At 54.4% G+C, this 19,204-nt stretch overlaps 3 protein-coding genes across 3 annotated transcripts; 1 reads left to right on the forward strand and 2 right to left on the reverse strand.

Annotated features, from left to right (window-relative positions):
• Nucleotides 1-10,311: 10,311 nt before the first annotated feature.
• Nucleotides 10,312-10,485, reverse strand: PHYSODRAFT_375523 (hypothetical protein; the record flags this gene model as incomplete). Its single annotated transcript, XM_009538899.1, has 1 exon — nucleotides 10,312-10,485. A coding segment is annotated over one exon (174 nt), but the record flags the coding sequence as incomplete, so codon positions are not given.
• A 1,287-nt stretch (nucleotides 10,486-11,772) lies between these two features.
• Nucleotides 11,773-13,200, reverse strand: PHYSODRAFT_529203 (hypothetical protein; the record flags this gene model as incomplete). Its single annotated transcript, XM_009538900.1, has 2 exons — nucleotides 11,773-12,298; nucleotides 13,103-13,200. The coding sequence occupies 2 exons, from the start codon at nucleotides 13,198-13,200 to the stop codon at nucleotides 11,773-11,775; spliced, it is 624 nt and encodes a 207-aa protein (XP_009537195.1).
• Nucleotides 13,201-16,478: 3,278 nt separating this feature from the next.
• On the forward strand, nucleotides 16,479-18,977 carry PHYSODRAFT_529265 (hypothetical protein; the record flags this gene model as incomplete). The annotated part of the gene is made up of 3 exons (XM_009538901.1): nucleotides 16,479-16,706; nucleotides 16,812-17,117; nucleotides 17,310-18,977. The coding sequence occupies 3 exons, from the start codon at nucleotides 16,479-16,481 to the stop codon at nucleotides 18,975-18,977; spliced, it is 2,202 nt and encodes a 733-aa protein (XP_009537196.1).
• Nucleotides 18,978-19,204: the final 227 nt, after the last annotated feature.

A 19,204-nucleotide genomic window follows, 5' to 3' on the forward strand; every position in this document is an offset into this window, starting at 1 on the left:
TTGCATGGTGTTGTGCAGCCGGGCTGCACGACGAAGCGCCGGGCGACCAAGCCGGGCTTGAAGTCGCTCGCCCGCGTGATGAACCCGCCGGCGGAATACAAGAAGAACACCCGTCCACGGCTGGGCCTGGACGAGGTCAAGAACCAAGCGGAGCCGGGCTCCGCAAAACAAGAAGACAGCGCATGCGAAGGTCGCTGCGCAAGTCTCGGACTGGAGCCGAGACGCTACAAGAAATGTCTGCCGGGCAGACGGGGGCTGAGAAGCCGGACGTCGAGACGTTGAACGTCTTGACGCGTACCTGCGCCGGGTCCCGGTACAGGGAGATGACTCTCGCTAACCCTCCGACGCAAGCGTCGGAGTTGACTTCGCTTCCAGTCATGAGCTGGAAGCGCTTCGCGCGTGACTTGCACGATGGACGCATCGAGCAAATATGCATTGTCTCGGACGCCGAGAGAACGAAGAGCGAGAATGAAGAACTGAGGCAGTTCTTCATGAAGACCACCACTGAGAGCGAGGACAGTCTCAGTGCGAAGACGAAGAAGGACCGCTTTGAAGAGCAGAGCTGGGACTCGTTGAAAACGAGTCCCTACTACGAGATCTTACGGGAGTACGCGGACATACTTCCCGAAGAGATCCCTGCGGAGCTTCCGCAGGACAAGGGCATCCAGCACGAGATTGATCTCGTGGCGGGGACGAAGTACTGTGTCACGCGGCAGTGGCCACTGCCGCGAGAGCAGGTCAAGGCGATCGACGACTTCTTTGAGAGTCGTCGCAAAGCTGGACAAGTGCGGGAATCGAAATCCCCGCACAGTGCTCCTACGTTCTGTGTCAAGAAGCCACAGGGCGGTTGGCGCAGCGTTCATGCGTACAACAAGCTGAACGATGCGACGATACCGGCGCAGACACCGATACCGCAAAAAGATGTCATCATCGATTCGGATGGCCAGGAGCACTATCTACAGTGCTCTTGATCTGCGCGATGGATTCTATCAGATCCTCATGTGTGAGAGCGATATCCCTCGCACGGCTGTGAGCACGCCGAGCGGCATGCTCTGGGAGTGGCTAGTGATGCCACAGGGTCTGAAGAACGCCCCTGCGACTTTCAACAGGTGCCACTTGTTGCGCTCGGTGCGCGACTTCGCATCGAGCTACTTCGACGATGTGTTCGTCCACAGCCGAGCTGCGGACGGGATGAGCGACGTTGAGATGCACAAGGTGCATCTCCGCAAGCTGCTTGCGCTCATGCGCAAGCACAAGCTCTATGCGAACCTGAAGAAATGCATCTTCGGGGCGAGTGAGATACCCGTGCTCGGGTGTCTCGTTGGGAAGAACGGTGTCCGCCCTGACCCTGAGAAGGTCAGAGTGATCAATGAGTGGCCGACGCCGTCGAATGTCAAGGAACTGCGGCAGTTCCTTGGCTTGGCCACGTACTTGTGCACGTACGTGAAGGACTACGCGGGCATGATACGGCCGCTGTCACAGCTCCTGAAGAAGGACGTCAAGTGGATTTGGACTGCTGAGAGTCAGCAGGCCTTCGATGCAGTCAAGCAGGGCTTGACTGAGGCGCTGATCTTAGCGGTGGCCGACCAAGATCGCCCGTTCCACATTGTGTGTGACGCATCCGACTCGCAATCGGATGTGCGTTGATGCAGCACGATCACGAGGGTCGTGATCGTGTCGTCTACTACCAATCGCGCCAGCTGAAGCCAGCTGAGCGCAACTACCCGGTACATGACAAGGAGCTCCTTGCCATGAAGTACGCACTCGCGAAGTTCCGAGGGTATCTACTCAGAAGCAAACCGTTCGTGGTCTACACAGACCACGCGTCGCTGCGGACGGCTGTGAAGTCGCCGCACATCTCGCAACGGATGGCGAGATGGCTCTCATTCTTCGCAGAGTATAACTTCCGGGTTGAGTACAAACCCGGAAGACTCAATGTTGTGGCTGACGCGCTCTCGCGTCGACCGGACTACGCCACGACTGATGCCGACGTCAATGCCATTGACGCCATGCGATCGAGCACCCCAACGTCGTCACTGTTGGACGACGCGAAGGTCGCATACGCGCACGACGCGGACGCGAAGCTCTTGCTGGCCTACGGCTTAGCGCCTTCTGAAAAGCTTGTCAGTAGCTGCCGAAGCATCTTCGTGCTCGTGCACACCGTTACCGGGTGCACGACGGGTTATTACTCTACAGTGCAGTCGACGACAACGCGGACCGCGTTGTCGTGCCCAATGACCATGACCTGCGACTCAGGATCATGTACGAGTATCCCGATGCACCGACTGCGGGGCATCCGGGCCGTGAGAAGACATACCTTCTTCTCACGCGAGACTTCTACTGGGCCCACCAGTACAAATGGATGCGCAAGTACGTCCGTGCTTGCGAGGTTTGTCAACGTGTGAAGCCTGCGCCTTTCGCGCAGGCTCCCTTGCAGTCACTACCAACTCCACGAGAGTGTTGGCAGTCCATGTCTTTGGACTTCGTGTTCGGTCTTCCCCCGGACAGTCAGGGGAACACGGGCGTTGTGGTCTTTGGTGACCGCTTCAGCAAGATGGTACATCTTGCTGCGGTACCCGCTGAAGTGACTGCGAAGCGGACTGCAGGTCTGTTCGTCGACATGGTGTTTAAACACCATGGCATGCCGATCGACATTGTGTCGGATCGAGACCCGCGCTTCACTGCGCACCTTTGGCAAGAAGTGTTTACACTTCTTGGGAGTCAACTTTCGATGTCGACTGCGGACCATCCGCAGACGGACGGGCAGACCGAGCGCGTGAACCGCGTGCTCGTAGACGTGCTTAAGAGCTACGCCTACTCGTTCCTACTCCGGAGTTCGCCATCAACAACTCGGTGCATGCCTCGACCGGGCATACACCCTTCTACGTGAATGCCATGAGGCACCCACGCCTCCCGAGTCTACTCGGGATGGTGGCTCCTTCCATAAGTGGGGGAGGATCTCCGTCTGCACCGCAGCAGCCGCAGAATGCCGCTGACACTTGCACAGTGTCAGCCGCAACGACACGAAGTAAAGCCAAGAACTGCGCGTCTGTACAGGGCGCAGGCGCCGACAAGCGCACGAAGAACGTGGCACAGACACCAACAAGAAGAAGATGAGCGTGTCTGTGCAGGGCACAGACTCCACGAAGACCAACGCAGAGGCAGGGCCTACTGCTGGAAGCGAGCTGAACGAGTTCAGCTCGGACGCAATTCACTTCGTACAGCGCAGACAAGCCGTCATTCGGTTTGTCCAGGACGCTATCGCAGCTTCTGTCGACCGACAGAAGCTGAACGCAGACAATGTTGGCAGGGGCAACACAAATGAATTCAAGAAGGGTTCGTTGGTTTTGTTAGCTACGCGAAACCTGCCTAAACATGCAGTTTCCGACTTCGGGGCGAGCAAGGTCGCTCCGCGCGTCATCGGGCCATTCACAGTATTGGCACGGCATGGCAATGGTTACACGCTAGACATTCCGTCTAGCATGCGTCTCCATCCAACATTCTACGTCGGAAGGCTGAAGCCATACCTGCAGCACGAGCTACCTAGCTCGGCTGAACCGAAGCAGAAGACTCGGCGGAAGCCATCATCCTCTCTAGCGCGACTTCGCGCTGGAGCAGCGGGTCGAACTAATGGTCCAGCTCGGTCGGAACCATCGAGGCGGTCTGGGAGGCCGCCGCAAACTGCGAATACTTCACAGCGCCGAACGCAGCGCTCTGGAACTACTCCACGACCGGGACTTGGTCGTGGGGAGACACGAGATCAGGGTCAACACCAAGTTGACCACGCACGGGGTGTGTTTCCGCCGCCGCCGCCGCACGATTCGTGATGCACACGGCTCAACTCGATGGATTGTTGAGCGGATTGTTGATCACAGTATCCCGAGAACGAACAGGCAACCAGTTCGTTTTCATATCCGTTGGAGAGGATTCCCTCCCAACCAAGATACATGGGAGCTGCGGAACGTCTTGCTCGAAGACGTCCCGGACATGGTGAGGGCGTACGAAGCCCATCATGCGCTGCACACTGGAACGTAATGCGAGCGCTGCTGTTAACAGCAGCACCCGAAGACACTTCGAGGGCAGACATAGGTACCTGCCCCCGCGGCAGCGACGCGCTTCGCACGTTGCCGCGCATGCTACTCAGCAGCAGAGAGGTTCTCCGCTGCTGCGCCAGCGGTCTTCAGCTTCGACGCGCTCGTTCCATTACGAGCGCGCTCTCTTCAACGTCACGCATTGACTAAGTGGTCAATGGTGGTTGACGTGCCGAGACCGGCACGTCTAACATTGACGGGGCGATGGTGTAACGGGGTTACACGCACAAGGGGCTACAGTCACTTGTTACTCTAACAGATGCGATGTCTGTTAGAGGTTTGAACACTTCCTCGACCTTGGTGTAAGGTACACCAATGGCTACATACATGTACGACCACCACGACGGGTGGTCCATACACGTTTAGGATTCCTATTGGCTGAAAGCAGCATCTTTTAGTCAATGAGTGACTTGCATGTTAGCAGAATCCTGCCAACCAGCCGTTGGCAGATTCCTAGTTTAGAATATTACATTTAGAGGAAGTCAGAAACATAAAACAAAAATAGCAGTTCTCATTTTAACCCAAAAACATTATTTGGATCGTTTATTTAGATTAATCTATACTCGGAGGCCCGAGTATAATTAACTCTAATTTAAACTAAGCTACGCTTCCTCACATACACGCGCACACGTGTAAGCTAAAGTAGTGAGCCAAAGTAGGCCCATTACAGGCACGATCTGCAGTGTCTGGTGCAGCTGGTTCTGTAGTTGCAGAAAGAGCTGAAAGCAGGGAGGCGACTCTGTTTATGGCAAGTGCTGCTCACATCACAGACATTGAAGGTGTGACGGCAGCGATCCCCACTGAGGTTGGACCTACATGACCAATACATCGCCATCTCAAGCGGCAACGCAACGAGCTGCAACTGCGAGCAGCGAGAAACCTCAGGAATATGAAGTGAGCGATGGTGACGAGTCGACGACTGGTGTCTGTGGATCCGCCGCTACTTTAGAGCAACTGGACGAGATTGATGAGGAGGAAACTGAGGATGAAGTCGATGATATTGGTGAGACTATTGAGCACGAGGAGTCCGTAATTAATGACGATCAAGTTACGGTGGCTAGTGTGTGTAGATCAATGACTATTGACGATCATGATGAGTGTCTGCAAGACATTCAGTCTGAGCATGGAGGCAGCGACTCGGTTGCCGTGAGTTCGCCAAGCAGACGGGAAAGCGGACGCACCGCGACGAGACGAAGTCCGAGGAGCTGCGCGTGGAGCAGGATGCTGACAAGCAGCAGCCGAAGCGAACCCAGACTGGTCTTCGTGAGTATCACGAGCGGCGTCGCCCTCGTTATCTGGATGACTATGAAGTGAATGTCGCGCAGTGTTCGGCCCGAATCTTGGACAAAGATGGTAAACCTATTCTGGCGAGCAATGTGAAGCTCCCGAAGAATCGCCGCGAGTTGTACAGATCGAAGTACCGAGAGTTCTGGCTGCAGGCAGATTTGGAGGAGATGAGCGCGCTGCGTGCCAAGGGAGTGATCAGAGAGATTCCCTGCGAGGAAGTTCCGGTGGATGCAAAGCCGATTAGTACACGTTGGGTGCGGTCTCTTAGGACTGATCGCCAGGGATATGTGATTCGTTTCAAGTCGAGAATCGTAGCTCTTGGAAACTACCAGAGACCTGGAATTGATTTCTCCGAGACGTTCGCTCCTGTCGTGAGAATGTCCTCGTTCCGGATGTTCGTGGCACTTGCTGCTGTGCTACATCTCCTGCTCTACGGCGGCGATATTAACACCGCGTACCTGAATGCCTTGCTGGGGATCTACCAGTATCTCAAGTCGATTGAAGGGTTCCCCTGCAAGATTAACGGGCACATGTATGTGGTGGTGAAGGCATTGTATGGACTGAGGCAATCGGGGCGTGAATGGAACACGGAGTTGAACAACTGGTTCTTGGCGCAAGGCTACCTCCGCTCTCTCACTGAACCTTGCCTGTACTACAAGTTCGGAACAGACTCGATCATGCTCGTGCTTGTCTACGTTGATGATATTATGGTTGCGACCAACAATGAAGAAGACAAGTGCAAGCTGTTTGAGGAGCTGAATGTGGCGTACGGCATTAAGGACCAGGGGCTTCTCAAGGAATACCTGGGCATTCAGGTGGACCAGACTGATGAGGGCATCACCATTCGCCAGAGCAAGTATGCTCGAGAGGTATTGCAGACATTTGGGTACGAGAACGCCCATGCAGTGGGCAACCCGATGGAGACAAATGTTCGGCTGGCGCCTTTGGATGCGAGTGAGGAGTCTGACGCTAGCTTTGACTATCGAAAGGCTGTCGGGATGTTGATGTACTTGGCTACGGGAACGAGACCCGACCTGGCGTTTGCAGTGGGGCAACTTAGTCGGTTCGTGGCCAAGCCATCTGCCAGACACGTGGGGACACCGAAGCGTGTTCTGCGGTACCTTGCTGGTACAGTAGACTATGGCATATCGCATGAACGACCTACGGAGGTGCCAAGCACTATTGTATTGGAAGGCTTTTGTGATAGTGACTGGGCCGATGACCCTGAGTCACGTAAGAGTACTACCGGGTTCGTGTTCTCGCTAGCAGGCGGAGCTGTGTCTTGGATGTCACGTCGCCGATCGATCGTGGCCCTCTCAACGGCTGAGGCCGAGTATGTAGCCGCGTGTGAGGCTGCGATGGAGGCAGTTGCAGCCAGCAACATGTTGCAGGAGATACTACCACAGCGAAGTGTGAAGCTGAAGATCGGGATTGACAACCAAGCGGCCCATGTGCTGGCTACCAACCGTACCTACAGTCGCCGTACCCGACACATCGAGCTGCGAAGGCACTTCGTGCGTGAACAAGTGCAGAAGGGCGCAATCAACCTACGCAAGGTGAAAGGTGCCGAGAACCCGGCGGATGCGTTTACGAAGCCACTGGACAAGCAGCGACTGAAGGACCTGTTGTGGCTCGTGGGCGTGACCGGTGGCATGTGATGAAGCAACCTGCCTCAAGAAGCGCATTCTGGTGGTCGAAGTTTGTACTTCGAGGGAGGCGTGTTGGAATGCATATTGCAGGCCAGCTTCAACTGCAGCAAGTTGAAGGATGAGCCTGGGACCTGGACTGGTGGTAAGACATGCAGCAGTAGGAGTTCTCAGAGAACCAGGTCCCTGTATGAGAAAGGGGCAAAGGCCCGTAGGAGCTGGCAGCAGCTCCACCGCTAATCTATTTACCTTTCCTTTTGCCTTCTTTCGTGAAGAGCGTTCGGCCGTCGGATCGGGTAAAACGTCCAACATTATTATCACTGGGGATCATGGTCAAGCACCGGAATTTGGATACGATAAGCCTGAAGCTCGCGAGTTATCTGCGACTCGAGTCGCTGGAGCACTCATAGCCTAGGGAAAACTGGGGAAATCCGCTGGACTGCGGCTGGAAGATGCTGCCGAGCAGTACGATATATTCAATACGTTAGCTGACATCACTGGGGTTACAGAAGAGGGGTTCTTGCAGGACGGAGTCGGACGCTCGCTCAAGCGGAACGTAGCCTTTGGCGAGCGCGTCGTGTTTAGCAACAACCCGAGCCAGAAGATGTCGGTGGTGAGAGGGAACCAGCGTCTGCGCTACGATCGCTATTCGGGGGATGTTCTACTTCATGATTCTCGAAGTGATCACGATATGCGGAACGACTTGTTTCCAAGGCTTTCGACCGAGGAGCAGGACGGGTGGCTGGCGTGGCGAGACTCCGGCCGCTGGCTCAATACGTACTACAAGAGTCGCTGGGATCGGAAATGCCTGCTTGCCTCGGAATGCTGAGAGATTCTTCATCCTTTCATAAGCATCAGTGTATAACAAATGCCCACATTCGGGCTAGTATATCCGCAAAAAAGCGAGAATATCTCGATCAAGCAGTACACTTCGGCCTCTTACATGTACAAGAACTACACGTGCGTCTCTGCCATCGCACCGAGCAGCCGTCACGTCGAGCCCGAACTGTTCTGCTGGGTCATACAGGGCGCTCGGCCATCGAGCTCCTTGTGATGGGACGACGCGACGACGGCTGACGAAATGAAATGTTATCGTATCGAGCTCGCGGTACTAGGGCTACGCATAGGCTGGGATAGAAATTTTACGGGGGCAGCCAGAACTTTCACCACAGCAGTAGTATTACGACGACTACCAAGCCGTGCGAGCGCAACCTCGAAGCTTAGCTACTCGTCGCCTCTCTTGTCTAGCAAGTGAGAGGAAGAACTATCAGCGATACCTTTATGAGAAACCTGGGCATCAAATATTTTGTATCATAGTTAACGTTGCGTTTTGTTTTCATCGCATTGTTTGTATCCTGAAAATTATCTGTAGACCACGACTTCTAGCGCCAAGATGCGCGGCGTATACACCCTCCCAGCTGCAATATCGCCGTACGTAGCGGTCGTGGGGCCATTAATGTACTCGTAAGCTTTGAAATTTAAGGATTTCTAAAAACAATAGTCTGCTCAATGTCAAAGTTTGGTATAATTGAGGGCTATACTACTGAAATAGAGTAAGTGTCTCCTGCGGTCACTCATTCGGTCTTGTAGCTACTGCATTTGTACTTCGTAGTTAAAACTTGTGTTGTCCTCATACCGCTCCAAACTTACTAGACAGTATCTACTTTTCACATCACATTACCAGGCAGATGCTGCGGCTGCGAAGCAGGCGCATGAGACGCCAATGGGTAATGATAAAAAGCCTGCTATAAACTAAAAACAAAATAACTAAAGATACGGTCAAAAGACCTCTATCCTAGCCGTTGCGGGGCCCTAGTGCCGTGGTGGTGGGTGGTGCTCCGGCAATCGTTGTAGAGGCGGGTGGCTAGGTACGTAGGCCGGCTGCTTGGTTTAGTGGTAGAATGCGAAATTGCACAATAGCTGTAGTCCCATGGCGCCTATCAGCGAGACCGAGGTAGACACGGCCTGCGACGTCAACTACAACAGTCAGCCAAAACCACGTCTCGAATTCAGCGTTGTAGTGAACCTGATAGTGGTGAATTATGGCGAAAAACGCGCGACCATGTTAGTTTAGGGAACTTGTGGCTGTACTGAGCAATAGCTTGCGAGATAAAGGAAAAGCAGGGGGATAGGTACGTACGTAGGTGCCGGTTGCTTTAGAATGCGAAATGGCTGAAGTCATGCCCTGATCTCTAGAAGACAGAAAACTAGTGACTCGAGATCGGACTCAGTTACCAGCTCCAATTACCGGGTCACCAGTAGAAAGACAGCCAGTGACAAAGGACCACGATACCGGCCTCAGTTTACTGGCTTCAGTTACCGAGGCGCGAATTAACCCGATTTGGGCAGCCTAGCAGCATGAACTATCGGCCACTGCTATCCCAGTATAATCAATGGGCTCACCTGTTCCAGCACAGACCGCGGATCAATGGGCTTTTTGCTGTTGCACTGCATCCCTCGCTCTGCAAGTTGCGATGCTCGGCGAATTTGATGAGAGGATGGCGCAGAGGGTTATTTCTTGCTTCTCGTGAACGTGGTGAGAAGAACATGCTCACATCAGCGCACTGTGATCGCCACCACGACCACTCAGGTATGCGCGAAGCGAACAACATCAGAGTAGAAGTAGCAGCCTGCAACTGTCGTGCTGGATGCCAAGAATAGCATCACTGCCGCGAACCCCTTGCAGTGGAGCGAGAGCTCGGGGTTCTTGCTTGGCAAGCAATGCTGACGCACGATCGCGGGGTACGTTCTGGTGGATACACTGCTCCTGTCTCACTCGCAGCCTTGGCTCATAGTACTTATTGACTTGTGTCGAGATCCCGTAACCAGGTCGTGACACGCATAACGAACGTCGTCGGATTGGCTAATATTCTCATCACTAAAGGGCAGTACTCACTCCGCGGGGCGCCAGATCCCATTGTCGTGCATCTTCGACGGGAACGGTGGCGAGGTAAGACGAACAAGCATCTATCGAACGAATTAATGTGCTGCGTCATCACGACTAACGCCTTGTTAATGCTGTTAACCTCTATTTGGTTTCTAGTGCGCTTCCTGTGACGAAACAGAACACGCCTCGCCTCCGGATTCGACTCGTGGATTGCCTGCCGGATTCGTCGCAGTGTGGTTACTGCTCGCTCGGGCCGTTGCTTCGCCGCATGTGTAGGCGGCTTCATCGGCACATGAGCTATGCCTAGTTGGTAGAGATCGTCGGCTACACGTTGTGAAGTTGGTCGCTGCATTCTCGCCCCTGTACTTGCCTCCACACCAACGACGATATGTCGGGCCAGCACCGTCCATTCCGAAAACATCTTGCGGTTGGTCTTCGTGAAGTCAGATGGCTGCAGCGCCCGAAAAGGCGGGTATCCGGCAGCAGGGTGGCCAAGCCGCCAAATACACCACACACTTAGCGCATCTAGCTGTGGAAAAGCAAAATCCTGCGGCATCCGATGAAAGCGCCCATCTGATTGCCAGTGATAAACGATGCTGGTTGGACTTGATTGGGTTGCTTCTTACTGAATGCGCTGCTGCGCCTGCCATAGTCCAGCCTCCTCTAGCAGTACACGGATCGTCGAGCTGAGGGTTTCTCGCGTTACACTTTGCTGACTCACGCATTTCTCGTCCAGTGGCTTAGCAAATCCGTCCAGCAGTAGATCCGGGGAGGAATTACCATGATCCAGTTGAAAAGTACTGGATCGCCCCCCAGGCCGACCGAAAAACAAACTACTGTCACAGTATTTGCTAAGTTCGTGATGCGTATTTATCAAGACGTATCTACCTCCTTCTGCGAGACTGGATCCTTGCGCTGCGTCGAGTCGGTCGTCGATGGCGAGTCCGACGTCTCCCTCTTGTCGATTGGTAGACCCAGATGAAGTCGATCGATTCGCGTTCGAACCGTAGCTTCAGGCGCATCGGAACGTGGCTTCCCGGTTCCCATGTAAGCTCCCGGTACCCAACCCATTGAATGAAATAATATACTCTTACGTTGATCCACCTTTTCGCGTATATTCGCTCTACCTCATATAGCTGCCCATCCACGCCTCTCTGGGCCCTTCGATTGCTTGCGAAGAGGCCACCACCCCTACGTTGTTCTTCTCGGAGTCCACCCCGACTGATGATTCTTCCTCTTCCTGCTCGTCGGTGTCTTCGTCGCTGACGTCATGAGCGGAAATACCGGGATTCAGTCGGAGACGGTAAAACGAGCCGTCCAGGCGGCGCTAGATGTTCCGGGCGTGGCGCTGTCGTGGATTAAGGCGTGGCATTGAGCACAAAGCAGAATGGGGCTTGCCGAAGCGCTGAAAATGTAATTCGCAGTCTATTTCTATTCTAAGTGTTGCCTAAAAATAAATACAGTAGACTTCAGCCCGGAGGTCAGGTTGTGATTTGGCTAAATTTAACGTAGTTAAATTGCAAAATTCAGATTGCAGATCAACGTAGCATATTGCACCATTGCGGCTTAAAGTATACAAAAAGGGTGTACCATGGAGTGGTACATTCGTAGAGTTCCTACTCCTTCTAGCGTTTAAGAGATTTTCACGAAATATTTTACTCGCGTGTTCTTAGGGCACAACACTAGAGATCTATCGGTTTAGATTTTTAATATACCTTACCCAAATATGACTCAGCAACACTTGCATATTTGGTTAGAATTGTCGGAAAGCACAATATCTATTAATTATGAAGTGTTGTTTGTCAAAAATACAGATCGATAAGTATAAATTGGCTTTGCCCGACGAAGCTTATTCTTGTCCCTACAGCGCGTTTTTCACAATCTTTCGCTTGTGTTGTGGCCTCTTCCCCGGCTTCAACCCTCTTTTACCAATCCGTTCAGGAGTGGGTTCAAGTTGTGGAGGAAGAATTGTGTCGTCCCGCTGTAAGGTTGCTGTTGTCGGCCAAGGGAGAAATTTGAATGTGTACGTATCGCGGAAGTGCTCGATCGACATACGCTTGGCGTCATACAAGTCTTCGATTCGTCGGCCATCCTTTGAAGCAGCGCAAATTGCGTGGACACAAGGGAACATTTGGTCTTGCCAATTGCCGCACGTGCACTCTAGCGCTGGCAAATCCACTACCCGGTCTGGGTGCACATATCCTGGTATGGCAACAGGGCCCTTGAACAAGACGCTGTACGCACCCTCGAGAAGGGGTGTAAACTCGCACATATCAGCTGCAGCTTGGCCGTCTGTACGTCGCTCTAACAACTTGGGGACTAAATCCGAGAGTGTGCCAGATTTTGTCCACGTTACAATCAATTGTCGCCTTTTGGACATCAGTTGACTCAGCTTCAAGAAGTACAAGTGGAATCCGTCCAAGGGTTTGGCGGTCCGAAGCTCTTTACCCATCCAGTTGTTCGCTTGCTCTGACAAATTTGAGGTTATTTCGTCGAAAGTCGGGAGATTAAACTTTTCTTGGAAACTGTACTTCACCCAGTGAGCACGTTCGATTCCGTCCAGAAAATTCGCAGCGGCAGGGTTGTTCACGGCGAGTTCACTTCGATACAGCTTATAGTCATTTTCACAGTCGCTGCGTGCCATTCGGCATACCCACGCACGGTCTTCCTGGGACAATCTGGAACATTTCCTGTTAATGTTGTCCATGATATGCCGCAGGCAGTATCGATGGCCAGCGTTTGGGAAAATTGTCGCGACAGCTGGAAGCAGACTTTTTTGTCTATCCGACAATATCGTGAACTTTTCCCAGTCAACTGCCTCCTTGAATGCTCCCAGGAACCAAATCCAATTGGCCTTGTCCTCTTGTGAAACCAGCGCGAGTCCAACTGGAACGATGTGGTTGTTGTTGTCTTTCACGGTAGCTACCAGATAAATGCCCTGTTCGTGCATTTCCTCTTTAAGGTGGACCCCGTCAAAGCCGACCATCTTTTTGCAGTTCTGGGCAATGTGAATACCAGCGTTAGGGATGAAGCACGCTCGACCAAACGACGATCCGTCCGCGGCAGTTTCCACTCTCCAAACCGATCCGGGGTTCTTGTGCGCCATCAACCCGAAGTACGCCCGCAGTTTTTGGGAACTTTCTACCAAGTCGCCGTGAATTTTGTCGTCAATTTTCGGCTTCATTCTGGACACCGATGTAGCGCTTACGTCCGCTCCTTTCGATTTCAGAAAATTCCTGATAGCGGCGCCTGACATAGAAGCCGTAGATCCATCGTGGGCGGGAAGCATCTCGGTCTCGACAATCGCTGTCAGCTTGCTTATCTGCTGCGTGGTATTCCGCATGGGCTTGGATGGCAACGGGATGGACCCTTCAACACAAGGGGCCTTGGCACTACCAACGAGCTTGAGGTGATTGTGCGCAAAATTTGCCTGGGTTATCTTCCACTTCCCCGATTTCCCGTGAACATTCACGAAAAACGGACACGTGAGTTGGGCAGCTGGTGTAGTCCGGTCGAAATATTGCGTTCCATTGAGCGCCTTGCACGCAAATTTCGCATTACCGGAGTTGTCGGCCTTCACACTGGTCTGCTTCACAAAAATCTGGAAGCCGCACCTCACAGCCAAATCTTTGCACTTGCTGTGGACTGCTTTTTGTGAAGAAAAGACTGAATTGGCAATATTCTCTCGGAGCTGGTAGGCGAAGCCATACGTTGAGCTTGTCGGGTTCGTCGACTCGACTGCAACATCGTCCCTGAGTAGTCCCAACTCCTTGGCAGCTTCGAGATCAGACACGTCGAGTGAAAAGCGAGCAGAGCCGTAGTTTGGGGGGTTTCTTGCTCTTGACTTGGACATTTGCACAATGCAGCAGAATATAGCTGTGAATCACCCTTTAGAGAATTATTTATTATTCAAGTCTACTTGGTTTTTATTTAGCACTAGCCTTCGAAATCTTACCTCCCACATATCTATTTCAGGTGTCCCGCAAATAAACCGAGAGCTCGAAGTTAGCCCATAAATGGTTGATAGGTTTGCAAGTGGCGTGCCGGGCGTACTTAGGATTTTTTTACTGTATGAAGAAAATGGCTGTCGGCCTGGGGGACGATCCAGTACTTTTCTACTGGATCATGGTAATTCCTCAGATCCGGTTTAGCGCCTGTCGCGTCTTCACGTGCTGCTCAAAAGCTCGACGTGTGGGGGTATACCATTAGGGCGCATCCACGTACTGTAACCGGTAATCAGCCTGTTGGAGAGTCGTACCATGACATTGGAATCGCGAAAGATGTAGGAAGAAAGCAAAGCATGCTTCGGTAGCAGACCTCGGCGAAGAAAATCGGCGTGCGTCACCAGGGAAGCAAGGCACAGGTGCCACGTGTGCGTCGGCTTTCAATGCGGGAAACATTTGCTTGGTACAGTCTCGAATAAATTCGGCTTGCGGATCCTTGAAGTGAGGGGGCAACGCAGCAAATTGAGAGCTGTTTTGGGGCAGGCCAGCAACTACCCGCCCGAGATATTGATCACCAGCAGCTTCGTACCGAAAATACCGGTCTTGATCACCACCTAGCGACCACCCGCATCTCAAATACACACTAACAATTGACGGACCACCGGTGCTGCCACTGCTAGCGTACGTAGCGACCCCTTTTCGGATGGAGTGAGTCCCGTACGCCTTTTCTCCCGTAATCTCCTCGAGCATTCTCCCAATTGTCTTGCAAAATCTCGATTTCTGGTTGGAGCCCGGGAACAGTTTTCCAGGGACTAGCGTTGGGTTGGAGCCGAGATAGAGTCCGAGTGCCAGCACCCAGCAGCAGTCAGGCTGCGAAGGATTCGCGTAGATGTGCCGGGGTCTTTGGGCCCAGATCCTTCTTGGTTTGTTTTGGTCTTGTGGAGGACGCACCCGACGCTGTCTGCACACGGGGAGATGTGAGATGTGCAGCGTTTCTACTGACTCGAGTGGCACATTAAATTCCACTGTGTTAGTAGGAATAGGTGTGCAAACCCGTTGTGCGCTTGGCCAGCTCCACGTACAGAGAGAACGTCAGCGGCTCCTTGCCGACTCAACGCGAGCGCCCCGCTTGGTCTTCATCCGCCTCCACTCGCTTGAGCCCTCTGAAGAACGTTTTCATGTCGTCTAAGTACTCCGTCGGCACAGGTAGTCGCTTTTGGCGGTACAGATCTTTTAGCGCACTTCTGTAGCCACTAAGTGTCGCCACTTTGACGCTGCCCGTATTCATTTTATGCAGCAGGAACGCTTCGAAGTGCGTAGGTAGGAACACACCGAGGTTAAGGCTGCCGTCCTCGCAGAAGAATTCTTCGGCATCCTGGCAAGTGGCGCGAACCCAGGTAGATATGCCCTTTAAATAGCTTCGGTACGCCTTTTTCGTGTTGACGGCAGTGCAGGCACTTCGAACTTGGTCTCCATCGAGGCGACCACGGGACGGAGTCTGTAATACAGGTCCAGCGGTAGCAGGGAGGCACAGGTTGCTTGTCATCGTCAGCTGCTTGTTGTGGGTTGAGGGAGTCAGATTGTGAGGGCCAGTGAAGGAGGAGGCCAACGACAGACGCATTTTAAACCAATCAGAGTGGGTAAATAGGTGTAACGAGCACGCGATACGCATTCGTGTTCAAATCTCTTGACGGAGGCTACAGCCATTGCTGGCTGGAAATTGGAGAGATCAAAATTTGTTAATTGTAAACGTAAGCTGTCCAGATTACGGGGGCTTTAATTTGTCTATACTGGCGATACTATAATTGGAGGTTGTGCCTTTTGCCGTGATAATTCTGGCATACATGTAACTCTAATCCCTTATCGACCTTAATTATGCCCCGAGTTAGCTCATTCCCATGTTAATTCCGGGTCGTCCCTCCGTGGCCGAATTAGGAGCAGCGATGGTGAGGCCGAGTTAAGGCGGAATAAGCTAATCCAGCCTGCGTTAAGCGGAAACACAGCGATTGGCGGTTTCTCCCCTCTCGGAGAGGGGAGTGCTCCACACTACGATTGACTTGACAGTCACAAGCCCGAACAAACGGCTTCCTGCTCAAAGTCCAGACCAACCTGGTTCGGTTCCCGGTTTCCCAGATTGACACTGGGAATCCCAGTGTCAATGACCCCCGCCTCGAGAAATCAGGAACCTCTGCGTCCAATAATCAAGGCAAAGGTGGCCGTGCCTCATGGCCGAAAATCAACTGCGCGGATACAGTATCATCCATCCGCAGTGCCTGCTTTGGTTCCTGGTCCAGAAGGCCGAGCACCACGTGGCCCAAGTGATCGATGCACGCGATATCCTCTGACTGCCAGCAGCCTCTTGCTCCCCATGGTCGCCCAATGCAGGACGATCGCAACACAGTGCGGCCGCCGGCCTTCGTCTCGTGACCCAGGCCCCAAGTTTACGACACTCTGTCGCCCCTTTTGTACCCTTCAACAAGGCAACGCGCACGGCAGCTGCAGTGTCGTCGACAGCTCCATACAACCCGCCAGTCAATTCCGAACAGCAAACCCAGCAGTCAGTCAGTCAGTCAGTCAGTCAGTCAGTCAGCAATTTGCCTTGGCTCACGTGACGTCCAAGGCGATGGCTACATCTCCACCTCCACCTCCGCCTCAATGGCGCGGCTGGGCCTTCGTCTACGCCGTCGCGCTGCTCTTCTTCTCGCTCTTCCGCCTCTCCACGCTCACGAGCCTCATCACAATGTACGGGACCCCAAAGGACTGCGCTCTGGACGTGCAGGCCAGCGCCCTGGCGCTCGGGGCGCTGCAGGACGCAGTGTGCGCCACGTACCTCTGCACCGCGCTCTGGCTCGTGGACCGCTGGCTGCAGCAGCGCCGTCACCAGCAGCTCGACGAGGAGCCCGAGGAGGAGGACGCAGTGGTAGACGGCGTCCAGAAGCCGCTGGACCTTCGCCAGCGCCGTCAACGACGCGTGGCCGCCGTCGTCCGGTTCCTGGCGTCCCTCGTGCTGTTCGCGCTCATGGCCGTGCCCTTCGTGGCCGACCTGCTGCTCGTGCGCATCCGCGACATGCGCTTCCACTTCGACCTGGTCAAGATGGCCATCCACGAGTCCAGCAACGCCGGGGCGGCCGAGATCTCGCAGTCCGAGATCGACCAGGCGTACGTCAGCGCCACGTTGGCGGCGGTCACGGCCACGCTGTTTGCGGCGGCGAGGGCGGCCAATGATTGGGCAGATTTGACGAGGTGGAGCCCCACCGCTGCCGTGGCGATGAGTATTGAGGGGTGTTTGAATTGGAGGCTGAAGGAGGAGAAGGAAGAGAAGGAGAACAGCCTCGAGGAGGGCGTGGGCGAGAGCGCCGGCTTTTTAGGCACGGCTGTGAGTGGTGACAAAGGGGAGAAGAAGGAGGAAGAGAAGGAGATGGAGATGGAGGGGGTCGTGCTGGTGAAGCCCCAGCAGAACGAGGTCTCCTACTGCTGCAGGGGACGAGTCGGGGGTGTGGTGGTCGTGGTGGCGTTGGTATTTCTGCCGGCGTTCGTGCTGGCAGTGAGCCAGGCGAGCTCGGCGCTCGTGGCGTACGCGGGGCTCAACGCGACGCTGAACGAGCTCTTCACGCAGGCGCTGTTCGTCACGGCGCAGGGGTTCCTGCCGCTGATCGCGAACGGCAGCATCGCCTCGGCTGAGCTGTACATCCACACGGCCACGGAGGACTTTGAGCTGTTTCAGGACGACTCGCTGTATCGGCGCACGACGGGATTCCACGGACCGCTAGCGTTTGACGTCAAGGTGGAGAACGAGGACCCGCCCAATGTGCTGCTGGTCGTGGTGGAGTCGTTCCGGTTCCACGACTCGCGCTACCTCGTGGGGGAAGAAGACCCGTCCAACCTGTTCCGAGGCAGCAACATCACGGTCACGCCCAACTTTGACAAGTGGGCCAAGCGCGGCGTGGCGCTCACCAACATGTGGTCGAGCTGGCGGACGAGTCGCTCCGTGGAGAGTTTGCTGTTCGCGCAGGTCCCGTACGACAGCGTGGCGGACTCGGGCATGACTGGAGGCAAGAAGAACTACCAGCTGGACGGCCTGCCGCAGTTCTTCAAGGCTAAGGGCTACGAGCCGTTCTTCACGACGGGCTGCAAGACCGACTACGACGACTGGGACACGTTCCTCCCCTCGCACGGCTTCGACACTGTGTGGGGTCGGGACGAGATGATCAAGTTGGCAGAGAGCGACCTGGGCATCACGCACGACCAGTGGTTTGGCAAGGAGCACCGCGAGCTGTACTGGGGCGTGCACGACGACATCAGCTTCCAGCTCTTGGGCGATCTGATGGTGAACAAGACCAAGGAGCAGGCGGAGCGCGTGGCTCGTGGTGAGCCCAAGAAGCCGCTGTTCTTGAACCACTACACGATTTCGAGTCACGTGTCGTACGAAGAACGCCCGACGTGGTACGCGGAGTCCAAGAAACCGGACTTTTCAGCGCTGTATGATGGCCTGGAGAACGCGGACAGCATTAAGAACTACGTGGAGATGCGCTACTTCTCGGACATGGAGTTCGGCAAGTTCATGGACCGCATGTCGGCTGCTGGAATTCTGAACGACACCATCGTCGTTGTGGTGGGTGACCACGGCCAAGCTCCCGAAGCCGGTAACTACATTCCCGAGGCGCGCGACGTGTCCGTCCATCATGTTGCGGGCGCGCTCGTTGCTGAGGGCCGACTGGGTGACGCTGTGGGGATGAAGATCGAGGATGCGACCGAGCAGTACGATATCCTCAACACGCTGGCCGATATCGTCGGCGTGCCGGAGGAAGGGTTCCTGCAGGACGGAGTGGGCCGGTCACTGAAGCGCCAAGCCAAGTTCGGCGAGCGCGTGGTGTACAGCAACAACCCGAGCCGAAAGATGTCGGTCGTGCGTGGAACCGAAAGGCTACGCTACGACCGCGCTGCAAGGTCTGTGCTCCTTCACGACGCCAAAGCCGACCATGACATGCACATAGATCTGTTCCCGGACCTGACACCGGAAGCACAGGCTGAGTGGCTCAAGTGGCGAGACAACGGCCGCCAACTCACCGAGTATTACACCAAGCGGTGGGACAAGAGATGCCTGTTCGCGGGGCACTGCTGAGCAGCACGATGTACTAGTAGGTTTTTGTTAGTAGGCTACAATTCAGCCACCGAGCAAGGTGCAGTCGGACAATTATAATGCACTCTAAAGTCGAGCCGCCAGCAGGTCGGTCGTACAATATCTCGACTGAGGTCGGTGATCTCCTCGATCAACATGACAGAATTCCTCAACAGAAGCCATTCTACTCTTGTCAAGCGAGCTGAAGCTAGCGAGGGCTTCGAAAGATG

The sequence above is a fragment of the Phytophthora sojae genome, assembly GCF_000149755.1.
Source record: "Phytophthora sojae unplaced genomic scaffold PHYSOscaffold_12, whole genome shotgun sequence".
Classification (NCBI taxonomy): Eukaryota; Oomycota; class Peronosporomycetes; order Peronosporales; family Peronosporaceae; genus Phytophthora; species Phytophthora sojae.